The 27,223-nt window shown below is 43.7% G+C and overlaps 1 protein-coding gene across 1 annotated transcript in view; it reads right to left on the bottom strand.

Annotated features, from left to right (window-relative positions):
• CACNA1A (calcium voltage-gated channel subunit alpha1 A) overlaps positions 1 to 27,223 on the bottom strand; it is a 379,285-nt gene that overhangs the window by 269,508 nt on the left and 82,554 nt on the right. Inside the window, 1 exon segment of the mRNA XM_021083710.1 lies at positions 7,358 to 7,651. Coding sequence (XP_020939369.1) covers positions 7,358 to 7,651 — 294 coding nt within the window.

Below are 27,223 nucleotides of genomic sequence, written 5' to 3'. Positions count from 1 at the left end.
ACCCACAGTATATGGAAGTTCCCAGGCCAGGGATTGAATCCAAGGCACAGCTGCAATGTAGGCTGCAGCTGAGGCCATCCTGGATCCTTTAATCCACTGCGCCTGGCTGGGGATTAAACCCACACCTCTGGAGCCGCAGCAGTGAGGTTCTCAACCCATTGGTCACAGTGGGAACTCCTACTTATCTACTTTAGAGAACAGGGAAATCTACTCAATACTCTGTAATAACCTAAATGGGGAAAAAAATCTAAAAAAGAATGGATATGTACATATATACAACTGATTCACTTTGCTGTATACCTGCAACTAACACAACATTGTAGGGTGACTCTACGCCTATAAACTTTTTTAGTTTTTTTTACAGCAACATGTTCATCATGTCCATGAGGAAACTGAGGGTCTGATGCCCAAGGCGACTTGGCTAGTGAGCCATCTGAACCTGGGCCTGGTTGACCCCAAGTTTGGGGTGCTTTCCCTCCCCTCCCTGTTGTATTTCATGGCACCACCTGGATCCCTCCTGGGGAGCTGAGCTAGCAGTCCCCGAAATGTATTAACTGTGGGCCTTCAGGGCCCTGACCATCTCAGGATTGAATCCACATTCCTGGTAGCACCTTCCATTGTTAAGGGGTTCAGAGGTATGCTTGCTTTTGCAGGGAGCAAGGGGAGGGTAGACATAAGCCCCAAGTACCCAAAAGATGTTCCCCCCAATCCCTTGAAGGAAGACTTCACTCTCAAGGGGCCATTGCTCCCCATATGCTCAAGAACTAACATTTCAGAGACCTTCTTTGGTCTGGTAACCTCGGGCACACACACCCTTCCTGTTGCCCCACCAGTCATATAGGTGAATCAGATCTCTCTGATTTGGCAAATGGGCAAAGAGAGGCACTTCTGTCACTCACTGGACAGACACTTATGGAGTGACTACTGTGTACCAGGGGTGTGTGTTGGGGGGGTTTACAGTGGTGAACAGGATGATGAGCATGGGTCTTACGACCTCAGAGCTTGACTCCACTGCTGAGTGGCAGAACCAATGCACCGCCCCCCAGAGACCCCCTTCTTCCACACTGGAGACCCCCTCCCTCTCCCTCGCTAGATTTCAAGCCAGTGCAGGCAAATAACTGCAAATGACATCCTCACCTTTTCTCGTTTGTCTGACTGGCACTTAATGCTACCACTTCTGCTACTTACTACACATCTACAATCCTTTACGCTAAACCCTTGAGTCCAGACGTCCTTTGGCGCTTAGAATTGGGTGCTTCTAGGCCTCACAAGGATGGGAAGGTAAAATGGCATGACCACTCTGGAAAACAGTGTGGCGGTCTCTTATAAAGTTAAACATGTACCCCCCACAACCCAGCAATCCTTCTCCTGGGTATTTATTCACCCAAGAGAAATAAAATGTACGGTCCCAATGTTCTCACTAAAACCCATCCAGCAATGTTTACAGCAGCTCTACTCATAATCGCTCAACCTGGAAACACCCCAAACGTCCTTCAACTGGGAAATGGATGAATGGACTCCGGTCCAGCCATCCCATGGAATACAACTCAGCACTGAAAAGAAAGACCTATGGATACACACACCAGTATGAATGAATCTCAAAGGCAGCATAAAGGAAACCAGACTCCAAAAGCTACATACGATATGATTCTATTTATCTGACCCCTTAGAAAAGGCAAAACCATAAAGATGGAGAACAGATCTGTGCTTGCAAGGGACTTGGGAAGTGGGGTGCTGACTCATGGGGATCTTAGGGGAATGTCTGGGGGTAATGGAACTGTTCCATATTTTGATTTGGGTGGTGGCTACATGACTGCATGCGTTTGTCAAAACTCTGAGAACTGTATGCTTAAAAGGGTGAATTTTGCTCTAAGTGATTTATACCTCAAGAAACCCAATTTTTTGAGAGAAAGAAAAAAAAAAGTAACAGGATGCATCGATGATGTCACCCGATACTCCAAGTATAATTCATGGATGAGCAGCCTGGGCCATGCCTAAAGGCTTGTTGGAAAAGCAGAATCCCAGACCCCATCCCAAATCTACTCAGCCAAAATTATCATTTTAACAAGGCAATCAATCTTCAAACTCCCAAAAGTTTGGAAAGAACTGCAATGTATATATAACATGGTCAGTGGTGCAGGGGGCGGGGGGGAGGCTGGCACAGCAGCCCATAATCAAGTATTCCCACCCTTTCCTCAGTGAAATATACCAAAATGGATACCGAATGGGATAAATTGAGACTGTAAATGAAAGCTATAAATTTGGGTCCATTCAAGATAGGTTTTTAACCCCTAAATGAGCTGATCTTTTGTTTTTCAGAGCTTTTTAGATCTGGGGATTGTGGGGGAGGAATTGAAACTTTGTAGGGAAAGGAAAAAAAATAAAAACACCCAGGGAAAAGGTCATGCTAATTCTTACTTCCCAGAATTTTGCTGTTCTGGAAAATACCTGCCATGAGGTTCAAGGAGAGGGATCACACAGTCATGCCCTCCTGTCCTTTTAAGCACAATCTACTTTTTATTTTTTTGTCTTTATTACTGCACCTGCAGCATATGGAAGGAAGTTCCCAGGCTAGAAGTTGAATCAGAGCTGTAGCTGCCAGCGTACACCACAGCCACAGCAACATCAGATCTGAGCCTTGTCTGTGACCTACACCACAGCTCACTGTGATGCTGGATCCTTAACCCACTGAGAGAGGCCAGGGATCGAACCTTCGTCCATGTGGTACTGGTTGTGTTTGTTACTGCCGAACTCCAAGCACAATCTACTTTTCAGGATGGGCCGAGAGTCTGCAAACATGCTCCTGGTCACCTCTGCTTCCCATGCAGAATGTTCCTCTTTTTTTTTTTAAGAAAAAAAAAATTGAAGTTTATAATATTGTGTTAATTTCCGCTGTACAGCCAAGTGACCTGGCATGTACTCTTTTTCATCTTCTTTTCTGTGATGGTTTATCACAGGATATTGAATACAGTTCCCTGTGCTCTAGAGTAGGACCTTGTTGTTTATCCGTCCTATACATAATCGCTGCATCTGCTAGTCCCAAACTTCCAATCCTGCCCTCAGAATGTTCCTTTTTAAAGAGTCTGGTTTTTAGGGGAATCTAATATAAAATAACTTATTTATAAAACAGAAACAAACATGCACATTTCCAAAACCAATTTTATGGTTACCAGAGGAGAAACCATTGGGGGGAGGGACGAATTAGAAGGGTGGGAATAACGCAGACACACTACTGCATAAAAGGGTAATTAACAAGAACCTGCTGTATGGCACAGAAAAATCTACTCGAATAGTTGTAATAAACTATATGGGAAAAAAAGAATGGAGGCATTTATATGTATGACTGAGTCACTTGGCTGTCCACCTGAAACTAACACAACACTATTAGTCCACTATACTCCAATACAAGTAAATTTTAAAAAGTAAAATTCAAGTTTTTTTAATTTCTCATAGTTATTTTCTACAGTTTTGTATAGACAAGCATGTTATTTTTAGCATTACTTTAACACCCCTCTTACTCTGGTCTGTGCATTAAACCTTACATTCACTCTGGAAGAAAAAAAAAAGAGTCTCATTTAAAAAAAATAAATAAATAACAACTGGGCAAGTGCCAATCAGCCTGGGTCTGTAGGTTGCCTGATGGGATGGGACTGTAAGCTTTTTGTTGAGATTTCCAAAAACAAGGGTATGAAAACTTAATCCTTCAGAGGGAGAAGGAGCATGATAACACACAGATCTGAGTCCGCGGCTCTTGCAATGGCCCACATTCCTACACCAGGCTCAGTAGAAGATCTGCTGGCATCAGCAGGACTGGGGGAAGATGACATTCACATTGGCGCTTGGTAGAGCGTCAGAAGGAGCGAGCGGCATTAAGTGGGGGCTCTAGGAAGGTTGACAGATGCGCCTTATTGAGCTGACAGATTTGAGCTCTTTAGAAGCCATCATCGAGCCCGTCACAGCCATATTTAAATCAGACTTCCAATCAACTAGAACACAGATCCAAGGTGTGTGGTCAAGACAGCGTGCCGCCCAGCATCCTCCAAGAATGAAAAGCAGCCACAGAAACCTGAACATCAAAGATGTCAACCAGGGTTTTGGGACTAGGAAGAGAAAACTCAAATTCCATGAGAATGCTTGTTTCTCACTGCCAGCTTCAAGCCTGAGCTGCCAAGGGAAGTGGGGGACAGAAGGGGAAGGACACACAGGGGCAAAGTGCCCAAGGGCATGGGGGAATGCAAGCCTGCACCCTCGTCCATGCTGGAATTTGCACTCTGAGGCCCTGGAAGCACACTGCCAAGTTCATGGACGCCTCCTCCACATGACAGTGAGGAGCCAGCATCCCTCCCCTCACCTGCAACCGTTCGGAAATGCCATTTCAAAATGCATGTCCTGCTAGGTCCTAGGTATAACCTCAAGAAAAACACTTCCCAGAAAAGTTCAACCCAAGACAGGCACAAGAATGTTCCCAGCAGCACAATCCGGAAATTACTTCAAGGGCCCTCAACCATAGAAATGGATAAGTACGTTGTGTTAGCGTCACACAATTAAATATCACACAGTAATGAAAAGAAACAACCAACGACTGCCCACAGTGACATGGATGAATCCCGCAGACATACTGTTGAGCAAAAAAAAAAAAAAAAAAAAGCCAGACACATTTATAGGAGGCTCCAAAGGAGGCAAAATGAACCCATGGGGTTAGAAGTCAGGGGAGTGATAACCTTTGTGGAGGGAGTGACTGGGAGGAGCCAGAAGAGGAGTTTCTGGGGAGCTGGTCACATTCTTTTCCCTGATCCCTTGCTGGTTGCATGGATGTATTCATTTACTAAGCTGGGCCGGACTTGCGTCCTTTCCTGTATGTGTATATCAGACTGTATGTATATTTCAAAAGTTCTAAAGTACCGAAACACATTTTTTTTAAATGGCAGAAGTATTTGGACACTCAAGCCAGTGCTCTGCCCTGGTACCCTGACTCCTCCATGTTTCCACAACAGTCCACCTCTTTGCACTGGCCCAAATGCACTTATCCAGTGCCCCCCACCCCCCACCCCCAATCTCTCTGTCCTCTCCCCTCTCATCCTCTTCCCAGAGAAAGCTCAGTCCTGGATGATTCTGCTTGGTGACAGATTAAGGGATGGGGAGCTTTCTCTTTGAGAGTGGGGCTGTATAATGCGTTTGCTGCCTCAGGACAAAAAGAGAACAAAAACTGTCTGGAAAAGAAAAAGAAAAAAAAAAAAAAAAAGAGCAAAATGCACAAACTCATCACAAAGCTACCAAGAGCAAGAAAACCAAGGAAAACCTCTAAAGGACCAACTGAGTGCTCCTAGTTCACCTGCATTCCTCTCCCAAGATCCCCTCTTCCCAAGGGCTGCTTGCTATCCCCTCTCTCTGCAACAGCCCTCTGATCTGCAGGATTCAGGTTGGACAGGGGTGAGCTAAGGACACACCATTAAGACTCCCACCTTCTTTCTTTCCTCTTAGAAGACTCCAAATCCAGGCTCCAGAAGGCGATCTAAAGCCATTTTCAACGCAGAAACCTGTCAGCCCAGCGACTCTCTCCTGGACACCCCTGAGTTATCTGATCTTGCACACATCGACACCTTGCCATTCTCCATGCCCCCCCTGGGGGGCAGGGGAGACCAGCAAAGATTACAAGACCCCTGAGCATTTCAAGGGATCTTTCACATGGTTGAAACTTCGGAGACAAAGACCTAGCTCCTGTCTCAGGCACCAATCCAAATGACATGGTGTTTAGGGGTAGATCCCTCCAAAAAAGACAGCAACTGAACCTCTTATCTTTCACCCTCCTCCAAGTAGATTGGTCACACGCATGCCAAAATCTCAGAGCTCTCTGTTACAATTTCAGCACCCAGAAGCCAAAGTCCTGCTCAATTCTGACGCCCCTTAAAAGTGAATCCACTGGCCAACATGTTCCTCAAATAAGCCATCCCCGGACCACCCAGAGATCAGCCCTGTTGAATATAAACTGTAGAAATCAGACACAGGAAAGATGGGGAAATCTTCAGTGAACCCCAGGAGCCCATCCAGTCCCAATCATTTTCACACTGAGGGCAGCCAGTTGGAACCAAGGCAAGGAGCGGCACATTGGGGCATGGCATGGTGGCCAGTCAGCCTGGGGAGTAGGGTGCGTCTCCCCACTTGGAATCTGGGTCATGCTTAGATAACTGCTAGAAAGCCCGACTAATTACCCATCCTTGCCTGCCTACATCTCAACAGATGTTAAGCCCTCCTCAAGGTTTATTTCAAGCAGGCACGAATTTAAAGAAACACAGGGGGACCTGCATTTTGATAGTATCTCAGGAGAGGAAAAGGTGGTCTCCACCTTCTTCCTCTGGATCTTTAATTTAAAAAAAAGAAAAAGAAAAAGAAAAAAAAAGGCATTTACCTGCCTGAGATGTCCACATGGATGCTGACTCTCCTGGTGTCCCTTCCTGGGTCTCTAGGGTGGAAGAAGCAGATTCCAACCCAAGGCCTGACACGGCACCCTAGGAAGGACTCAGCACCTCATTTTCTCTTGCCCTGTCTTTCTGATTGAAGTAGCTCGTCCTGGGTCTTCCAGGTCAGGGCCCCAGATGGGGCAAATGGGATGTTTCCTACACCCCAAAAGATGTCCCTAAAATCAGTGGTGGAAGGAAGTGGAACCTGGGAACGTGGGGCAGAATAAATGCCCCCCCCCAAACTCCTCCCCACCAGCAGCCCACCCCCGGGGATGTTAATTCTGGTCAGGGCCGGCCCCTCCGTGTGAAGGCCACATGTTCTCCCACTGGCTCTTGTCCCTGGGAACCCGGAGGCGCCCTCGCTGAGAGTGGGGCCCCCAACCTCGGGGAAAGCAGTGAGGGGAGAGGCCTGACAGCTGGGACTGGGCTCCAGCTCTGAAGGCAACCATGGATTCAGGGCGACTAAGGAGACCCAGCCAAGCCCCCTCCCCGCCACCCCCGTGCTCCCTCTGCCCTGGCCAGAGTCCCCAAGGCCCCCAGCCGGGTCCACGCTCATTCTGGAGAACTCCGGCCCGTCCGGGACTGGGCTCTAACGCCTTCACCGAGGCTCCTGTACGACCCCGGGGCCCAACCCTCATTCCGAAATCGGTCCTTAAGCGGAATCCACTCCCCTGGCCCCCGGCCCCCACCCCCACCCCCCACCCCAAGCCTCCACGGTAGCTCAGCCCAGCTCTGGGTGGAGAGATCCTCCACACTCCTCCCCGGTGCCCCCTCTCCCAGCCCCTGGAAGACCCCCCCACACACCTCCCATCAACCCCCGGGTCTCTCTCCCAGCCTGGAAGAGGGGAAGTGGAGGGAGGAGGGGGAGGCGCAGCTGCCGGGGTTCGGGCAAAGGATATGGCCATTCGGTGATCTTTTTGGCGTATTTTCTCACCACGTTGTCCTCGCTGAAGAGGAATAGAGACCGGTTGACCGTGAGGCAGTTCTGTCGGACGGGGATGGGGTTGTAGAGGGCCATGGTCCGCGCTCTCTGCGCCATTGACTGCTTGTACATCCTTTGCGCCCCGGGCTGCCCGCCCTGCCGGCTGCCCCCGGCTCCTCGCCCGCCTCCGGCGCCCACGACCACCCCGGCGGCTGCCCCGGAGCCTCCTCCCCCGTAGCGGGCCGGCATCTCGTCTCCGAAGCGGGCCATTCTGCAAAGAGCAAAGGGCTCCGGGTTACGCTGCGGCGAACGATGCGGAAGACGCCGCCGCCGCCGCCGCCGCCGCCGATGCTGATGCTGATGCTGCCGGGGCTGTGAAGACGGCGGCTGGAGCTGCGACTGCGGAGACGCTCCACGGCCCAGCCCATCGGGCGGCGGCGGCTCGGCGCTTCGGGTCGGGGGCTCACAAGGCGGCTGCCCGGCCCCAGCCGGGGATAGCAGCTCGGGACATCTTCCTGGCTGACCCCGGAGAAGGAGGGGCTGGAGGAGGGTGCGGGGGCGGGGCGCGGGGGCCGGGAAGGGGGGAGGGGAGAGGGAAGCGAGGCAAAAAATAACCGAGGAAGGAATCCAGGCAATCCCCAGTCCACCCACTCCGGAAAAAAGAAAAAAAAAGAAAGAAAAAAATAAAAAGACCAAAAAAAAAAAAAAAAAAAGGCAGTTAAAAAAAAAAAAGCACACCCCCTTTAAGACTCGAACGATTTGCAAAGGACGCCCCTCGGGACGCACTGGAAGCTTCAAATTCCTCCGAGGTCCGGGTCAGGCTGGCATCTTGCAAAAGGAGTGCGCTCGGCCCATTAAAAAAATTTTTTATTAAAAAATAAAAATAAAAACCAGGTCTTTCTTGGGGGAAAGGAAGCCCCCCCCAATTAAAAAAATCCCCCGTTCTGTTCTGCTCGAGTTCCTAGACGTTGAAAATGCTCAAAGATCTGTAGCCAAAAAATTAAAGAGTATTAACGGGAAAGGAAAGGAGGGGGGTTGGGAAACGCTCCGAAGGGCTCTTAAGGAGTCTTGAAGCCGCAAGGTCCGGGTGATTTTTTTTTTTTTTTCTCCCCTTTCTGAATCACCAGTGGCTGCCTCTTCTGCTCATGGAGTGTGAGTGTGTGTGCGCGCACAACCGTGCCTCATCCTGGGGTTAAATTGCAGCAATAAAATCCTGAAAATTCCCAACAGGAGGAAAAAAGAGAGAGAGAGAGGGAGAGGTATGCGCCGTTCCCTTAGCCACTGTATAGCTGCTCCTGGATGCTGCAAAGCCTAGCGTCCCCCAGCCCCCCAGTGCTTCCTCCTCCTTCTCGTCTAGGTTTGGCTAAAATAAGACTGGTGTGGAGGGGTGGGGAGAAGAGGAAGGAAGGGGGGAAATGGGCATAAGGGTCTGAACCACTGGCCAGCGAAGCTCCAAAGAGGAGCGATTGATGAGTTTAACGGGAGAAAGACCCACCCAAAGTGTCGACACATGATGGCCCGCAACCAATCGTGGAGGTGCGAGGGGACCCGGCTCAGCGGAGTTTTGTGGGGGTGAGAGGGGAACGCCGGATGGTCGGCAGGCAAGGGGGGAAGTTGGGACGACAAATTCCTCCTCCCTTGAGAGGAAACCTTGTTTTCCAATGCGTTCCGTTCGGGTGCAGACAGCCGGGCGCTCGAGTACCTTGCAAGGAGCAGGAGGGAGGAAGAAAGGAAGAAACTTAAAAGATAGAAAGGGAAGGAGATTCGAGTCTAGAGGTGCAATCAGTCCTCTACCCAAATTTGCTCTATTTAGCAAAAGACAAATTTTTTAAACTGGAAGAGTGGTTTGGTGATACGTCTGTGAAAGTTTCAAATCACAGAAGCCCTGCCAGCTGGAATGAAAGATTGACTCCCCCCCCCCCCCCACCTCCAGAAAGACCTCAGAGGTGGCAAATCTTAACTGCCAGGAGCAGACAACGACTAACCAGGTCCTAGTTGGCTGGGTAGAGCTTCTGGCGAATATGTGTTGCATGGTGTTCACTTCTCTCCAAAGCCCCTACATGTTATTTCCTACTCCCTTTTTATATTGTGAAATTGAAAACAGGAAAAAAAAATGCCCAAAGCATAAGTGTGCAGTGTTAAGAATTTACTGTGAAACTAACACTCATGAAACTAACACTCAAATCCAGAGCGGGAAAGGGAACATTGCCAGCTCCCCAGAAACAGGTATATGCCCATTTTCCCCAGCAACAATCACAGCCTGACTTTATGGTATTAATAACTTACTATTCTTTATACTTCCACTTTATTGTGCATTCCTAAACAATACAGTTCCACTTTGCATCTTTTTGAATTTCATATGAACATAATCTTCACTATGTATTCTATGATGTCTGGTTTCTTTGGTTCAACATTACGGCTTTGATTCGTTAGCTGATGCCACATGCAGCAGTGACTGCTGTATAGTATTTCATGGAAAGAGTATGCCACAATTTGTTTATACATTATCTTGTTGATTGACACCGAAGTTGTTTCCAGTTGAGGCTCTTAAACATTCCTGACTTGAATACCTCGTGCCTATAAGTATGCATTTCTGTAAGAATAGCTCTAAACATGAAATTTCTGGGTCACAGCATAGAATATCTTCAGTTTTGTAAGACGTCACCTAACTCTTCCAAAGAGGATGGACCAAGAACCCACTGAATTTTCACAAAGCAGTATATAGACTAGAAGGTAGTGGTGAGAGAGGGGAAGAGGATGAAGAAAGCAAAAAAAAATTTTTTCAAACCTTAACTAGCTAAATCCTAGTTAATGCCCACCCATCAGTATTTGGGTCCATTTGGAACATTCTAGAAAAGATGGTATGTCTTTTATATAAAGTCCCATTCTGTGTCTCTGAATAAGCTTTACAACTTGCCTATAACATTTTCAAGATTTTCTAATTTGTCAAGCTATGCACAAAATGATTACACTAAGAGTGATCAGAGTTGCAAGGAAATGGCTGTGTAGGCTTCTCAGTAAATCTTAATAATTTTTGTGCTGGATGTTGTTTCGCATCTCAAAGACAAATGACACTTAATATGAATCAAGAAGTAATACCATGTGCATGGATGCAAGCAGCCAGTCATGTGAGAAGGCTGCCTTGTGTAAAGTGAACTTAACACATAATTTGTTATGAGGAGTTTTCCCAAGAAGACAGTTGAGTTTCATTGCATAAGCTTTACGTGCAGAGATTTCCAAAGACCCAGAGCTTTTCAGAACTTCTCATTAAGGTAAAGGTACTTCTCTTTGCTAAGGTAAAGCTTCTATAAGTCTTCCCAAAAGCCCCACTTCACAGATGAAAACACTGAGGCTGCAAATGATTTTAAAACATGCTCAGGTCACCAAAATGGTTCTGAAACTATTTCTGACTCTGTTGGGCAGAGGTCATTCAGTACAAACGCTTTGGAAAACAATTTGACTGTCTCTTCTAATGATGAACATCTGAATACCCTGTGACCCAGCATTGGCACTCTTGGGTGTGTTCCCAGGAGCTATAAGGACTATTTCCACTGAGAGACACACCCTGGAATGTGAATAGCATCATATTCATACTAGCTAAAAAGTGGAAACTTCCCAAACGTCTCTCAATAGCAGAATAAATCAATACACTGTGGAACATTTGCACGTGGAACCCTCTGCAGCAATGAGAATGGATGAATGGCAGCTACACACACAAGTGTGTTTATATCTCACATACACAATTTTGTACCATAGAAGCCAGACATACAATAGAATACAGTGTGTAGTTTCTGTTACATAAAGTGAAATGGGAAAAATAATTTTATGCTGTTGAAAATTAAAGTAGTGGTCACCCTGGTGGGTAAAGGGGTAACTGGCATGAGGCGGGGAGGCTTCTAGAAGCTTCTCAGTCTGAGTGATAATTATACAAGTGTACTCACTTTGTAAATGTGAGGCATCTTGTAAATTTCCATTGAGCTGCGCACCTTTGAGTTGTGCGGGTTTCTGTGTGTTCTGTACTTCAATAGAAAATGTTTGTGTAATGCTTCTGCATGTAGACCCTGAGTAGCATCTCTTGTCATAGTGATCTGTGTGATTCTTCGCCTTGTGAACTTTAACCATGAAGTCTCTACAACAAACTCTGGCCGCCTTTTTGCCAAAAGACAAAGAACAGTCCCCCAGGATGCCATAACCCAAGCCCAGACAGCAGGCAAGTGGGCTACATATCAGAACTGCCTGCAAAGTTATAAAAATTCTGATTCTTGAGCGCTCCCTGATTTTCACCCAGCCAGTCTATGGGGGTAATTCAGGTTTGCTAATCACTGCTCTGGAAGGGACAAACTTATTATCCCTATTTTGGCATTCTCTAGAGTTATCAATGGTGGCATTGTTGGTAACTTTGGTGGAGCTATTTTTGCTCTTCCAGTCTGCTCTGTGCTCCCAGTTTTATGAAAAGCAAAGATGTTTCCAAATGCCCCCATCAAGGTGGCAGAAGAGTCTACATTTTCACCATATGGCATTCCCACAGTTTGCTTAACTCTGAAGTTGGACATATTGGAGTTCCCCTTTCCTTCCTCAGAACCTTCCAAAGTTTTCCAACCTTCTCAATTGCTCCATTCCCCTTTTCTGGAAAGAACTCAAGTCATGCATCCTAAACTGTGACAAGGATCCAGACGCATTATCCTAATGGATTTGCTTTACAGAGAACAAAAAAATTTATGTATCCAAAGGAATGAATCTCTAATATTAGAATCTTACATATCACTTAACAAATGGAAATAGATAGGCAAGAAATCTTCACAGGCTGCTCACATGACTGCAGTAGGTAGTTTCTTGACCTCTTTCCACCATTAATCCAAATTAGTAGTGTTGACCAGGTAGAAAGATTTAGAATCTCATTAGCATTGCAGACAGAAGCAGTTTAACAGCAGGCCTCCAGAAAGCAGTCTTAGCCATTGGTCCTAATCTTTAACACATCTGCCAGCTGGAGACTTAATTTATCAATCAGCAGCAGCACTACCATACCAGCTCTGAGATTGTTATTCAATTGAACAGGGCTAGCATCACTGAAATAAATGCCTCAGATAAATAACTGCAAATCATATTCATTTGGCTGCTAAAACAATTACCAACTAATCCAGTCATGTTGAGTTGCAAGAGTGGGATCAGCCAAAAGGCATTCGGTCTCTGCCTTCTGGCCTGGATACCTATTAGAAATGAGTAGATTTTGGGGAGTTGGAGGGTATAAACAGCAAAAACCAAATCTGATAATCCAGACATTTGCAGGTCATGATGTAGGCACTCAAGAGTGAATCCAGAGATGGAATGTGGCTGTTGTTCCAGGCATAACATTGCAAAGCAGTTTGTGCCCTGCGAATTTCCAAAACCCAATAAGACGAGTCTAATTCTGGAGGCAGATCTGGGTTCAAATCCTAGCTCCAACACTTCCTAGCTGTGTTCTCTTGGAAAAGTGCTTAGCTTCTCTGAGCCTCAGTTTCTTTGTATAAAATGGAGATATGACTCCTTACACCATAGATTGCTGTAAGAATTAATTAAGATCAAGCAGATAGTCACTTCACTGTACAGCAGAAATTGATGGAACATTATAAATCAACTGTACTTTAATAAATTTTTTTTAAAGATCAAGGAGTTAAACATCACAATCACTAGCATGTAATAAACAATCAAGAAATGATGGTGAATAGATTTTTTTTATATATATCGTAAGAGTCTGGAGAGAGAGTCCATGTTCATGGATAAGACTCAGTAGTGACAAGATCCCAATCCTTCCCAATTTGATCTATATATTCAATGTTATCCCAGTAAGAATTCCAGCAAATTATTTTATGGACATGACAAACTGATTCTATGGAGAGACAAAAGACCCAAAATTGCCAGCATAATATTGAAACAGAACAAAGATGAAGGACTAGCAATACTGGACTTCAAGACTTACTAAGTAATCAAGACAGTGTGATGTTGGTGAAAGAATAGACAAATAGATCAATGGAACATAATAGAGAGCCCAGAAATAGACCCATATAAATACAGTCAACTCATCTTTGATAAAAGGAACAAAGGATAAACAATGGAGAAAAGAAAGTCTTTTCAACAAATAGTACTGGAACAACTGGACATCCATTTTTTAAAAAATGAACTTGGACACAGATCTTACATACTTCACAAAAATTAACTCAAAATGGACTACTGACCTAAATATAACACAAAACTATAAAACTTCTAAAGATAACATAGGATAAAATATAGATGACCTTGGGTTTAGCAGTGACTTTTTTTTAGATACAGCACCAAAGGCACAATCCATGAAAGAATTAATCAGCTGGACTCTATTAAAATTAAAATTCTCTATTCTGCAGAAGATATGGCCAAAAGATTAAAAAATATGTGAGAGACTGGGAGAAAATATCTGCAAAAGACATATATGATAAAGCACTGTTATCCAAAATATACAAAGAACCTTTACAACTCCATAATAAGATTGCAAACCCAATTTTTTTTTATTTTTTAGTTTTTGCCTTTTAGGGCTACACACACAGCACATAGAAGTTCCCAGACTTCTATGAACCTGAACCTGAGCTACAGCAGCCAGCCTACACCACAGCCACAGCAATGCAGGATCCGAGCCACATCTGCGACCTACACCACAGTTCCTTAACCCACTGAATGAGGCCAGGGATCAAACCTGCATCCTTATGGATACTAGTCGGATTTATTTCCGCTGCATCAGAAGGGGAACTCCCAGACCTGATATTTAAATGGGCCAAAATCCTTAACAGATACCTTTCCAAAGAAGATATATAGATGGCAAATAAACATACAAAAAGATTCTCCATATAATATGTCATCAGGGAAATGCAACCTAAAACAACAATGAGGCACCTATTAGAATGACCAAAATCCAATTGCTGACAACAGCAAATGCTGGTGAGGCTGTGGAGCAACAGGAACTCTCATTCATTGCTGGTGGGAATGCAAAATGGCACAGCCTCTTTGGAAGACTGTTTAGGTGTTTCTTACAAAACTAAACTTCCTTTTACCACACGATTAAACAATAGTGCTAGTTGGTATTTACCCAAAGGTATTGAAAACTATGTCCACACAAAAACCTGCACAGATTTGTTTATAGCAGTTTTATTTGTCCTTTTGTTTTTTTATTGTTATTTCCCCAATACAATTTTTTTTCTACTGTACTGTACTTTCAGAGATCATTCCTATAGTGGCTTTATTTGTAATCGCCAAAACATGGAAGTAACCAAGATGCCCTTTGGTAGATGAATGGTTAAATAAACTGTGGTCCATCTAGACAATGGAATATTATTCAGAGCCTAAAGAAATGTGCTATCCAAGCTATGAAAAGATATGGATGAAACTTAAATGCATACCAATAAGACAAAAAAGCCAATGTGAAGAGGCTTCACCCTGTCGGATTCCAACTAGATGACAATCTGGAAAAGGCAAAACAATGCAGACAGTGAAAAGACCAGTGGTCGTCAGGGGTTAGATAGAGGAAAGGATGAGTAGGTGGAGCACAGAGGATGTTTCAGGCAGTAAAATAACTCTAGCGTGAGACTAGAATGGTGGAAACATGTCATTATATATTTGTCCAAATCCACAGAATGTGCAACACCAAGAATGAACCCTAAGGTAAACTATGGACTTGGGGTGATAATGATGTGTCAATGTGGGTTCATCAATTGTGACAAATTCACCACTCTGAAGGGGATGTTGATAATGAGGAGGCTATGCCTATGTTGGGGCAGGTATATGTGTCAAAGCTAAGAAACCAACATTGGTATGATGCTGTAACTAAACTGTACACTTTATTTAGATCTCACCTTTTTTTTGTTCCACTAATATCCTGTTCCATTTCAGGATCCTTTCCATTCTTTTGAGTCATCCTTCCTCCTTAGTCCCTTTTGGTCTGTGACAGTTTCTTTTCTTGTTTCTCAAACTTTGATAATTTTTAGGAGTACTGGCTAGGTTTTTTTTGGTTTTTTTTTTTTTTTTTTTTTTTTTAGAATGTTGCTCAATTTGGGTTTGCCTGTTGTTTTCTAATGATTAGACTGGGATGATGGATTGGGGGAAAGGATAGCACAGAAGTGAAATGCCCTTCTCATTGAATCGTATCAGGGACCCCTGACATCCACATGATTTATGGCTATGACGTTGACTTTGATCACTTAGTTAAAATGCTGTCCACCATGTTTCTCCACTGTCAAGTTACTATTTTCCCCTTTCCCTACTCCACTCTTTGGAAGTGAGTCACTAAGCCCAGCCCACACTGCTCAGGAGAGGAGAAACGATTAAGCACCCTCTCCTGGAGGGAAAAGTGATCTGCATATATTCTTCAGAATTCTTCTGTAAGGAGAACTTATCTCTTCTCCCTTCTTCATTCATTCATTCATTTAATCTTTTGTTGATATCAGTACAGATCATATATTTATTTTATTACCATCCAAACTACGTTATTTATTTTGTTGCTTGAAATGTCCCCTTTGGCCCCTGGAAGTTCCTTTCATATTGGTTCCCGTGTCCCTTAGATGTGCTCCCATTTTAAGCTCCCTTACTTTCTGGCACTATAAGAGGCTCCAGAATCAACCTTCATTGCCCTACCCTAGAATTAGCTATTTCTCCAAGGATCCCTGGTTCTTTTCACTGGAGAACCATATTTTAAAAAATTGAAATAGAGTTGATTTATAATATTGTGTTAATTTCTGGTGTATGGCAAAGTGATTCATATATATATATATATATATCACTCTTTTTAAATATTCTTTCCCATTATGGCTTTATCATAGGACATTGATTATAGTTCCCTGTACTATACAGTAGGATCTTGTTGTTGGAGAACAGTATTTCATGATCTCAGGGTTGGGTACAATACTGCATTTCTAGTTTTTATTTTGGTGGGCGTTATATATGTGGGCAATTTGGCAATCACCATAAAAACACACAAGAACTATCACGGATGAAAGTTTGAAGAGTAGCAGAATTACACAGTTACTCCTCACAGATGGATTGTTCATCTTAATGGTAAAAATAGCAGCTTGTATAGTGGAGTGTCCTGACAGATGAGTGATCAAAGTTAACCACCCTAGTAATGGGGCAAATTGACATCACACGCCTCTTGATATGATGTACCAGGAAGGATACAGCATGACTTCTGGGGACTTCCTGCATCATTTGAATACATTACATTCAATCAGGTTCAAAATGAGTGGCATTGTACAAAGTAACTTGCCTATATTCTTTGAACACGTTAATGTCAGGAAGCTCAAATAAAGACGTAGAGACTGCTCCAGATTAAAGGAGACATGATGACCACAACTAACAAAGGAGCCAGGATCTTCTTTTGCTGTAAAGGATGTTATTGGGACAGTCGGTGACATCTGAATAAGGTCTGTAGATCAGATAATAATTACCTATCAATGTCGATTTCCTGACTTTGATCACTCTGCTGTGTTCCATAGAAAAATGCCCTTCAGAATGTCTTGAAGTATGTAAAGTTAAGGGCTAACGTATCTCAATGGCTCAAGAGGAGAGAGGGAAAACGAGGGGGGAGGAGGGAGGGGGAGGGATAAAGAGAATAAAGTGGAAATGGTAAACATTAACATTTGGGGAACCTGGATGAAGAATATGCAGGAATTCTTAGTACCGTTCTTACAATTCTTCAGTAAGTCTGAAATTTTGCCAAAATAAAAAATCAAAGTAAATAAACAAGTGGCTACACAAGAAGTTATATATGGACAAGTTTCACTCACTCCTTCATTTTGTTGAGCACCTGCTATGTGCCAGGTGGTTTTTCCAAGCACAGAACCAGAGGGACCAAAAAAACCCCTCCAGTTACAGAGTTGAGTAGAAACAGAGAAAAAGAATGGAATAAAGAAGGAAATGCATAGTTTGTCAGATGATGTTAAGTGCTAGAGAGAAGAACAAAGCAGGAAAGGGAACTAGGAGAGTGCAGCCACTGGGCATTAGAGTCAAAGAGGTCTTTGGGGCATGTTACACAAAGCAGTGCGGCAGACGATACATGCTATTTGCTTTCAATAAAAACTTGTCAACTAAATATCACTTAAAGTCTGATCTCCAAATGGGACAAGCAGCTTCTGTCAAGTCCTCCAATGATGCTTGCCTTTGGAATTCACACCCTTCTGTAACACCCTCTTCTTGAAAGTAGGTGGGACCTAGTAACACACTATTTTAATCTTAGCCTTTTTAAAAATGAGGAGAGATAAATTAGGAGTCTGGGATTAACAGATCCCAGACATTTAAATAGATAAGCAACAAGGATTTACAGTATTAACTCAGGGAACTATAATCAATATCTTATAACAACCTGTAATGGACAATAATCTAAATTTATATGTGTATCATATAAAACTGAATCACTTTGCTGTACACCTGAAACTAACACAATATTGTACATCAATGACACTTCAATTTAAAAAGAACATCTCAGGGGTTCCCGCTGTGATGCAACAAGAGGGACTGGCAGTGTCACTGCAGCGCCAGGGTGCAGGTTCAACCCCCAGCCTGGCGCTGTGAGTAAAGGATCCAGCGTTGCCACAGCTGTGGTGGAGGTCAAAACTGAGGCTCGAATCCTTGGATCTGATCCCTAGCCCAGGAACTCTGTATGCCATGGAGTATGCATAACAACATAACAACAACAAAAACAACAACAAAAAAATGCATTTCCATGATCTGGAATGCTGTACTAGACAGCATTCTTTTCTCCTGCACAGGAACCAGCAGAGTTCCAGAGGGTGACTACTCTTTAAGGTTAGGCCCCAAAGTGAGGCTAATATGGAACACAGCCCCACTTTGAACTGTAAGGATGTGCCCAGTGAGTGAAAAATCAGCCTTTGTCATTTTAAAGCCACAGAATTAGGAGGCTATCATCTGTGGCGTGCCAGTCACAGATTTTAGCAAATCTCTTTATTGGCATCTGCCTTAAAAATGACTGCAACTATGATTCTGATGCCAATTTCTTAACCCAGTTACCCGGTGGAGGACTTCTGGCCTCTTGGACAAAAAGAGAATCATTTTCCATTGCTTTATGCTACCTCCTTTGTGGTCATTTTCAATAGCAGCCACAGGGGCTATCCGAATACACACAGTAACAAAACGCCTTGGGAGTGGATGATATAATCCTGGATAATGGACCCAGAGCGGGTGGAGGCATTAGGAAGGATCCCTCAGAAATGTCCACATTCAAAGGCAGGACAGAGGAAGAGAAGCCCCTAGTGGAGCCCAGCAAGGCAATTGGAAGGGGGTGAGAGGAAAACCTGGTAGGTGATGCTGCAGGAGTCCTGGGATGGGGGAGTCCAGTGTCAAAGGCTGCCAATCACAAAGCAAGATAAGGACTGAAAGGAGTTCCCACTGTGGCTTGGTGGATATGGATTCAATGATCCCTGGCCTCATTCAGTGAGTTAAGGATCCGGTATTGCACAAGCTGTGGTATAGTTGGCAAATGCCACTCAGATCCAGTGCTGCCATGGCTGTGGCCTAGGCCTGCAGCTGCAGCTCCAATTCAGCCCCTAGCCTGGGAACATTCATAAGCCACAAGTACAGCCCTAAAAAAACCCCAAAAAACCAAAAAAAAACCCCAAAAAACAAAAAACACCACACAAGATAAGGATTGCAAAATACCACCTGGTTCCACCACACATGTGATAATGGCATTATGGTTATAGTTTTAAAGCAAATCAGATTTTTCTCATGGTAAAATACACATTACATACAATTTATACCCCCTTAACCGTTTTTAATTGTATAGTTCAGTGGCATAAAGTATAATCACATTGTTGTGCAACCATCATCAATGGCCATCTTCAGAACTTTGTCATCTTCCCAAAATGAAACTCCATGCTCATGAAACACTAACTCCCCGTTCCCCACCCTGACTCCCAGCCCCTGGTAACCACCATTCTACTCTATCTCTACAAATTTGACCACTCTAGATACCTCATATGGGTGGAATCATACAGTATTTGTCTTTTGTAATGGACCTATTTTACTTAGCATAATGTTTCCAAGGTTTGTCCACGTTGTAGAATGTCTCAGAATTTCCTTCCTTTTTCAAGGCTGCATAATATTCCATTGTCTGGATGGATCATATTTTGTTTATCCAGGTATCCATTGATGGATACTTGGGTTGCTTCCACCTTTTGACTATTGTAAACAAAGATGCTATGAACACAGGTGTACAGATACCTCTTTGAGTCCCTGCTTTTTAGGGTATTACACCCAGAGTTGGGATTGGTGGATCTTATGGTAATTTTATGTTTAATTTTTCGAGGAACTGCCATACCATTTTCCACAGCAGCTGTAGAGTCCTTACCTTTTAGAAGTACACATTAAAATAGCTACAGATGAAATCACATGATGTCTGAGATTTGCTTGGGTTATGTTATAGCAAATTAAAGATTTGCTTTAATTTGCAAAGTAAGGTAATGTTAAAGGTAGGGATACAGTAACACAAGATAAGCCATGAGTTGATAATTACTGAAGATGGAAGATAGGAAAATGGAGGGCTATTATTCTATTCTCTTTTCTGTATATATTTGAGATTTTCCAAAAGGAAAATTTTCTTTTCCTATAAAGTACTTGAAATATTCTTGATTCACATTGCAACAAGAACCTCGCACTTAATTATGGAAACAAAAGTATTCAAGCTTACTATATTCTCAGGCAATTACAAATTATATTCAGCAGCTAACCCCTCTGTTAAGTCAGGAGCTTGATTAAATGCTTATTTATATATTCAAGTGTATCCTGAGACGTTAGCAAGGGAAATTTAATCAAATGAACTACATCTGCTTACAGAAACTCTCGTCTTGGTTTTTCTTGAGAACTGAGCTCAGTCCCCTCAAACTTGCAAAATAACAAGTTTTACCACACCTGGAGATAAAGTCACCAATGACACACTTGAGCATGTCATTTCACCTGGAACACTTGAGAAAAATGATCAGCCTCATTTGTTCAGTTATTCATTCATTTGACAAAGATGGGTTTTTTTTTTTCCATTTTTCTTTTTTGGCTGCCCTGCTGTATAAGAAGTTCCTGGGTCAGGGAATCAGGTCCCAGATCCAAGCCTCAGTTGCAACTGATGCTGCAGACACAGAAACATCAACTGTGTGAGGCCAGGAATTGAACCTGTGTCCTGGTGCTGCAGAGATGCTGCTGATCCCATTGCACTGTAGCAGGAACTCCACAAATGTGTTTTTTTTTTTAATATCTACTCTCTTTAAAAATTTTTATTAAGGAGTTCCCGTTGTGGTGCAGCAGAAACGAATCCAACTAGGAACCATGAGGTTGCAGGTTTGATCCCTGGCCTCGCTCAGTAGGTTAAGGATCCGGTGTTGCTGTGAGCTGTGGTGTAGGTCACAGACATGACTTGGATCTGGTGTTGCTGTGGCTCTGGCGTGGCCTGGCAACTACAGTTCCATTTGGACCCCTAGCCTCAGAATCTCCATATACCATGGGTACAGCCATAAAAGGACAAAAAAAAATTTTTTTTTAATTAAAGTATAGTTGATTTACAATGTTGTGTTGGTTTCAGGGGTACAGCAAAGAAATTCAATTTTATATGCATTATATATATATTCTTTTTCAGATTCTTTTGGTTATTTTTTTAAAATTTTTATTAAAGTATAGTTGTTGGTTATGTATTTTATATATTGTAGTGTGTAGCTATTAATCCCAAACTCCTAATTTATCCCTTCTCCCCATCTTCCCTTTTGGTAACCATAAGTTTGTTTTCTATGTCCATGAGCATATGACAAGTGTTTATCCAGCATCGATGCTCAATATGCGGCCTTACTCCAGGCACTGGGGTGATACAGCCATAAATAGAACAAATAAAAAACATGTCTTAGGACAGAAAAATGAGAAAATTAAAAAAAAAGTGTGAACTTGGATAGATCTGTCACATGTCAGCTTGTCAGGTAGAGAGAGTTTTTCTAAGAAGATAATATGAGGAGTTCCTGTGTGGCTCAGCAGGTTAAGAACCTGACATTGTCTCCATGAGGATGTGGGTTCAATCCCTGGCCTTGCTCAGTGGGTTTAGGATCTAATGTTGCCATAAGCTGCTGCTTTGGTGGCAAATGCAGCTCTGATTTGACCCCTACCCCGGGAACTTCCATATGCCAAGGGTGCAGCCATAAAAAGAAAAAAAGGAGATAATTTGAGAAAAAGAATGTATACATACGTTATGACTGGGTCACTTCACTGTACAGCAGAAATGGGCACAACATTGTAAATCAACTGTACTTTAATTTAAAAAATAGAAATAAAAAAGAAAGAAAAAGAAAAATAGAGCAGGCAGGGGGGCCAAACAGAGGAGGAGGGGGGAATTATTTTGGAAGGACCTCTCTGTGAAGGTGACATTGAAGCAGAGACTCTCAAGGAAAGAAAGGAAGAGAAATGCAGATTTCAGGGGGAGTCCGCATTGCAGGCAGAGGAAACATCGACAGCAAAGGCCAGTGGGGACAGTGATTGGTTGTTTGGGGAACAGCAAAGAGGCTGTTGTGGTGGGAGTGAGGGGAGGGAGATGACATGAGATAAGAAAGGTTTCAGGGTTTTGCACAGCAAAGGAAACCAAAAAGAAAACAAAAAGACAACTTACAGAATGGGAGAAAATAGTTTCAAATGATGCAACGGACAAGGGCTTAATCTCTAGAATATATAAACAATGTTTACAACCCAACAGCAAAAAAACCAATCAATCAATGGAAAAATGGGCAAAAGACCTGAATAGACATTTCTCCAAAGAAGATATACAGATGGCCAACAAACACATGAAAAAATGCTCAACATCGCTGATTATAAGAGAAATGCAAATCAAAACTACCATGAGATATCACCTCACACCAGTCAGAATGGCCATCATTAATAAATCCACAAATAACAAGTGCTGGAGGGGTTGTGGAGAAAAGGGAACCCTCCTGCACTGCTGGTGGGAATGTAAACTGGTACAGCCACTATGGAGAACAGTTTGGAGATACCTTAGAAATCTATACATAGAACTTCCATATGACCCCGCAATCCCACTCTTGGGCATCTATCCGGACAAAACTCTCCTTAAAAGAGACACATGCACCCGCATGTTCATTGCAGCACTATTCACAATAGCCAGGACATGGAAACAACCCAAATGTCCATCGACAGAGGATTGGATTCAGAAGAGGTGGTATATATACACAATGGAATACTACTCAGCCATAAAAAAGAATGACCTAATGCCATTTGCAGCAACATGGATGGAACTAGAGAATCTCATCCTGAGTGAAATGAGCCAGAAAGACAAAGACAAATACCATATGATATCACTTATAACTGGAATCTAATATCCAGCACAAATGAACATCTCCTCAGAAAAGAAAATCCTGGACTTGGAGAAGAGACTTGTGGTTGCCTGATGGGAGGGGGAGGGAGTGGGAGGGATCGGGAGCTTGGGCTTATCAGACACAACCTAGAATAGATTTACAAGGAGATCCTGCTGAATAGCATTGAGAACTATGTCTAGATACTCATGTTGCAACAGAAGAAAGGGTGGGGGAAAAAATGTAATTGTAATGTATACATGTAAGGATAACCTGACCCCCTTGCTGTACAGTGGGAAAATTAAAAAAAATATTAAAAAAAAGAAAGGTTTTCAGGGGACGACAGTTCTGTCATGCCTGGTGGGGCTTTATTGTTTTACATTTAGGTTTCATAATTTTTCATGTATGGTGAGGCCAACAGATCTAAGAGTCAACTGCTATTGAAAAGATAGCTAAGGGAGTTCCCACTGTGGCTCAGCAGTAACAAACTCAACTAGTATCCACGAGGATGTGGGTTCAATCCCTGGCCTCCCTCAGTGGGTTAAGGATCCAGCATTGCTGTGAGCTGAGCTGTGGCATGGGTCAAAAATGTGTCTTGGGAGTTCCTGTTATGGTTTGGCAGAAACAAATCTGACTAGCATCCATGAGGACACAAGTTCGATCCCTGGCCTTGCACAGTGGGTTAAGGATCTGGCGTTGCCCTGAGCTGTGGTGGTTGCAGACGCAGCTTGGATATTGTGTTGCTGTGGCTGTGGTGCAGGCCAGTGGCTACAGCTCCAATTTAACCCCTAGCCTGGGAAACTCCATATGCTTCAAGTGCAGCCCTAAAAAGCAGGAAAAAGAAAGAGAAAGGAAAGAAAAGATAGCTGAAATATGGCACAAAACAGAAGCTATCTACAAAACAGAAACAGACTCTTGGACATAGAGAACAGACTTGTGGTTGCCAAGGGTGGGGGGAGGGAGTGGAGTGGCATGGATGGGGAAGTTGGGGTTGGTAGTACAAACTATTACATTTAGAACAGATAAGTAATGAGGTCCTTCTGTACAGCATGGGGAATTCTATTCAATCTCTTGGGATAAACCATGATGCAAGATATTGTGAGAAAAAGAAGGTATATATATGTATGACTGGATCACTAGGCTCTATAGCAAAAGTTGACACAACCCTGTAGATCAACTATATCCTAATAAAAATAAAATTGAAAAAGAGAGCTAGTTTGACTCATGGATCTCAAGAAAGGGAGCACATCCCACCATGCAGGGCCACATGGGGAAGCACCAGGGTCAGTGGGTCAGGAAGAATTGGGAATAGGATGAGTAAGTGAGCAAGAGCTTTTACTGTGACTTCCTCAGAAAGGAAAAAGTAAGGCAGGGTAAGAAAGCACAGGACTGGCTAGAGTTAATAATCTTTGGCTCTGGGGCTGTTCCTAGTTGATTGGTACCCAGCCCTGGTGGTCAGGGCAGTGGCCCTGAGTAGCACAGCCTGATAGAGGAGGTTGTGGAGGTGTAGACTCTGGATTGGTTAGTTTGTATTTGCAATGCATGCTCATGGGTGGATTCTATACCCTCAGGGTCAGCCGGATGCCAACACATCCAAAACACATGGTTAATGCATTTATCTTATAACACTTGCCTGAAAGACCTTTCCTCTTCTAAAGTCACATCTTGGCCCTTCAGAGTTCTGGGACCTCAAGGTCCTGACTATCCTGTTCATTGCTCCAGCCTCAGCAGCGGGGAAAGGTCAAAACAGAAACCCAGTGTCTCCATAAGTGAAAAGGGCAAGTGAGAGAGAAGCACAGAACATGAACCCTCTATGAGAGAAAGAGACAGGATGCATGAAAATATAAAGGTGTTTGTTCATATTTTAAAGAAGAAGCAAAGGATCAATCAGAGACCCATACAAATGACTTCCCAATAGGGAAAGAGAGGGAATGAGACTGGATGAAGAGATAGGTGAAATCTGATCCTGACACCAGGTTAGAATCAGAGCAGAATTATTTCCCCGGAAAATGAGGACTCAAGACTCCTTTTATTTTTTCTGTTTTTCCCAATGACTAAAAAAGAGCTGGAAACACACAGACACATGCACACATACAACAGAGAATGTGGTAAGAGTTAAGCTTAGTGACAACATGAATGCAAACACGTACACGTGCTCACGAGGTTACACGTAAATATATGCATACATCTGCGATGTCCTCCCATAGCTGTTCTGCTTTTCTGTCACTGAGATGACAACAGCTAAATAATCTCATGTCCCATATGGCACCCCGACTGTCACAAAGTTAACGTACATAAAGTTAAGGAGGGCTTGGGATGAAAAAGAAAACCTTTTGAATTCGGAGAAGGTAGGTGTGTCCTGGGTGTGCCAGCCTAGATCTGGCCACATCAGCACATTCAGGACCAACGTCCCCCTGCCAGACCTCAGGGGGCTTTCTCTGGCCACCAGAACCTTGACTCTGCAAGCTGAGAGGCTAGGAAATGAATGCTCCCAGGAGCATCCTTCAACCCACTATTGAATGGAAGTTGGTGGATAAATACCCCAGCTCCCTTGGTCCTCATGAGGAACTCAGAACAAGGTGCTCTCTCCCCCCACCCCCCACCCAGGGGTCTCCACTGGTACTGAGTCTCAGTGGCTCAGTATGGTCATTTGCCTGAGGGCACATCCGTTACTGGTTGGTTCTCTTCCCGGCTTCTCTGCCAGCCTGTCCTGGGATCTAACCCCAAAGCCATGGAATTCTTGCTTCCAAATCTGCTCTGGGAGAGGGAGGGACCCAAACTAAGACTATGGAGTTGGATAGATTCTATTAGCTATTTCAGAACCTTTAAGCAGAAGGACTTCCTTCCTTTCTCCCCCCTCTCCCTCCCCCTCTTCTTCTTCTGATCATTTTTTCTCTCCCCCCCTTCTTCCTTCCTTCTTCAAAAAAGAGTTTGAAAGGCCTTGTAGGAGAAAAGGGGAGTAGAAATCAGGTACCCCGATATATGTGTATCCCAGCCTCACTGTGTAGGAGAAAGAACCACAGAACAACTTGTCAAAAGATTTGGACCCGCACTCTTCAAAATGCAGCCACAAGGCTCATGTGGCCACGGAGGTGCTTGCAATGTCACTGGTCTAAACAGAGATGTAAAGGGAGTTCCTGTTGTGGCGCAGTGTTTAACGAATCCGACTAGGAACCATGAGGTTGCGGGTTCGATCCCTGCCCTGCTCAGTGGGTTATCGATCCGGCGTTGCCGTGAGCTGTGGTGTAGGTCTGTGGTGTAGGTTGCAGACTCAGCTCGGATCCCACGTTTCTGTGGCTCCGGCGTAGGCTGGCAGCTACAGCTCCAATTCGACCCCTAGCCTGGGAACCTCCATGTGCCACGGGAGTGGCCCAAGAAATGGCAAAAAGACCAAAAAAAATAAAAAATAAAAAAATAAACAGAGATGTAAGTATTAAAATACACACCAGATTCTGAGGACTTAGTACAAGAAAAAGATGTGAAATATTTAATAATTTTTATGTTCTTTATAGGCGGAAATGAAAGCATTTTTTCAAAAGTTTAGGTTAAATAAAATATATTATTGAAACTAACTTGACCTGCTTCTTTTTTACTTCTTCTAATGTGGCTGCTTGAATATTTAAAATTATCTATGCGACCAGGTTGTATTTCTACTAGACAGCATTGGTCTGGATGATTATCTAGCTCTGTATTTCCAAGCTCAAGGATTTATGGCAAGACATTTAATCCCACGGAAATGGTTTCTTCACTTAGGAACAACATAGAAACAAGATCAAAGAGTAAGGAGTTCCCTGGTGGCTCAGTGGGTTAAGGATCCGGCATTGTCACTGCTGTGGCTCTGGCTGCTGCTGTGGCATGAATTTGATCCCTGGTCCTGGAACTTCCACATGCCATGAATACAGCCCCCCCCCCAAAAAAAATCGAAGAGTAATAATACTGCCTCTCCACACTAATGTCCAAGCTATATTCTATTGTGAGATTGACCCATCACTGAATCATTTGAAAGCCTCAGTTTCCTCATCCACAACATGGAGCTGAGGGCAGTACGCACCCTGTGGGATCATGAAAGGGATAAATGACACCCAGTAGGGGATGTGCCAGGCACAGGGTAGTAGAGAATAAGTATTGGCTGCATTGAGGACAATAATGTCTGCGTGCAGGTGGAATTGCCATCTGGTGCCCAAAGGAAGTACTCCCTGGAGGAATCTGATGCTCTGAAACAGGGAAGGCAAAAATCAGAGAAGGACCCGGCAGAGACACAGACGAATAAAATTAACAGAAAAGAGATTCTGACAACACTCCTCAGAAGGGAATAAAAGTTCCATCTCAAAATTACAGGCAGAGAGAAGCATGACGGTATCTGGGTTCAGCTGCTGGAATGCACATGGTCTTACAGAGAGACCATAATGTGTTGACTCGATAGAACATTAACCCTCTTTTCTAGGTCTTTTTTATGCCATCCTCTGGCATCATCCACGTCTTTTGTTGTGGAAAATGCT

This window comes from Sus scrofa, chromosome 2, assembly GCF_000003025.6.
Source record: "Sus scrofa isolate TJ Tabasco breed Duroc chromosome 2, Sscrofa11.1, whole genome shotgun sequence".
NCBI lineage: Eukaryota > Metazoa > Chordata > Mammalia > Artiodactyla > Suidae > Sus > Sus scrofa.
Note: the sequence above shows the minus strand (reverse complement) of the source record. Positions and strands in the feature narration are given on the sequence as shown.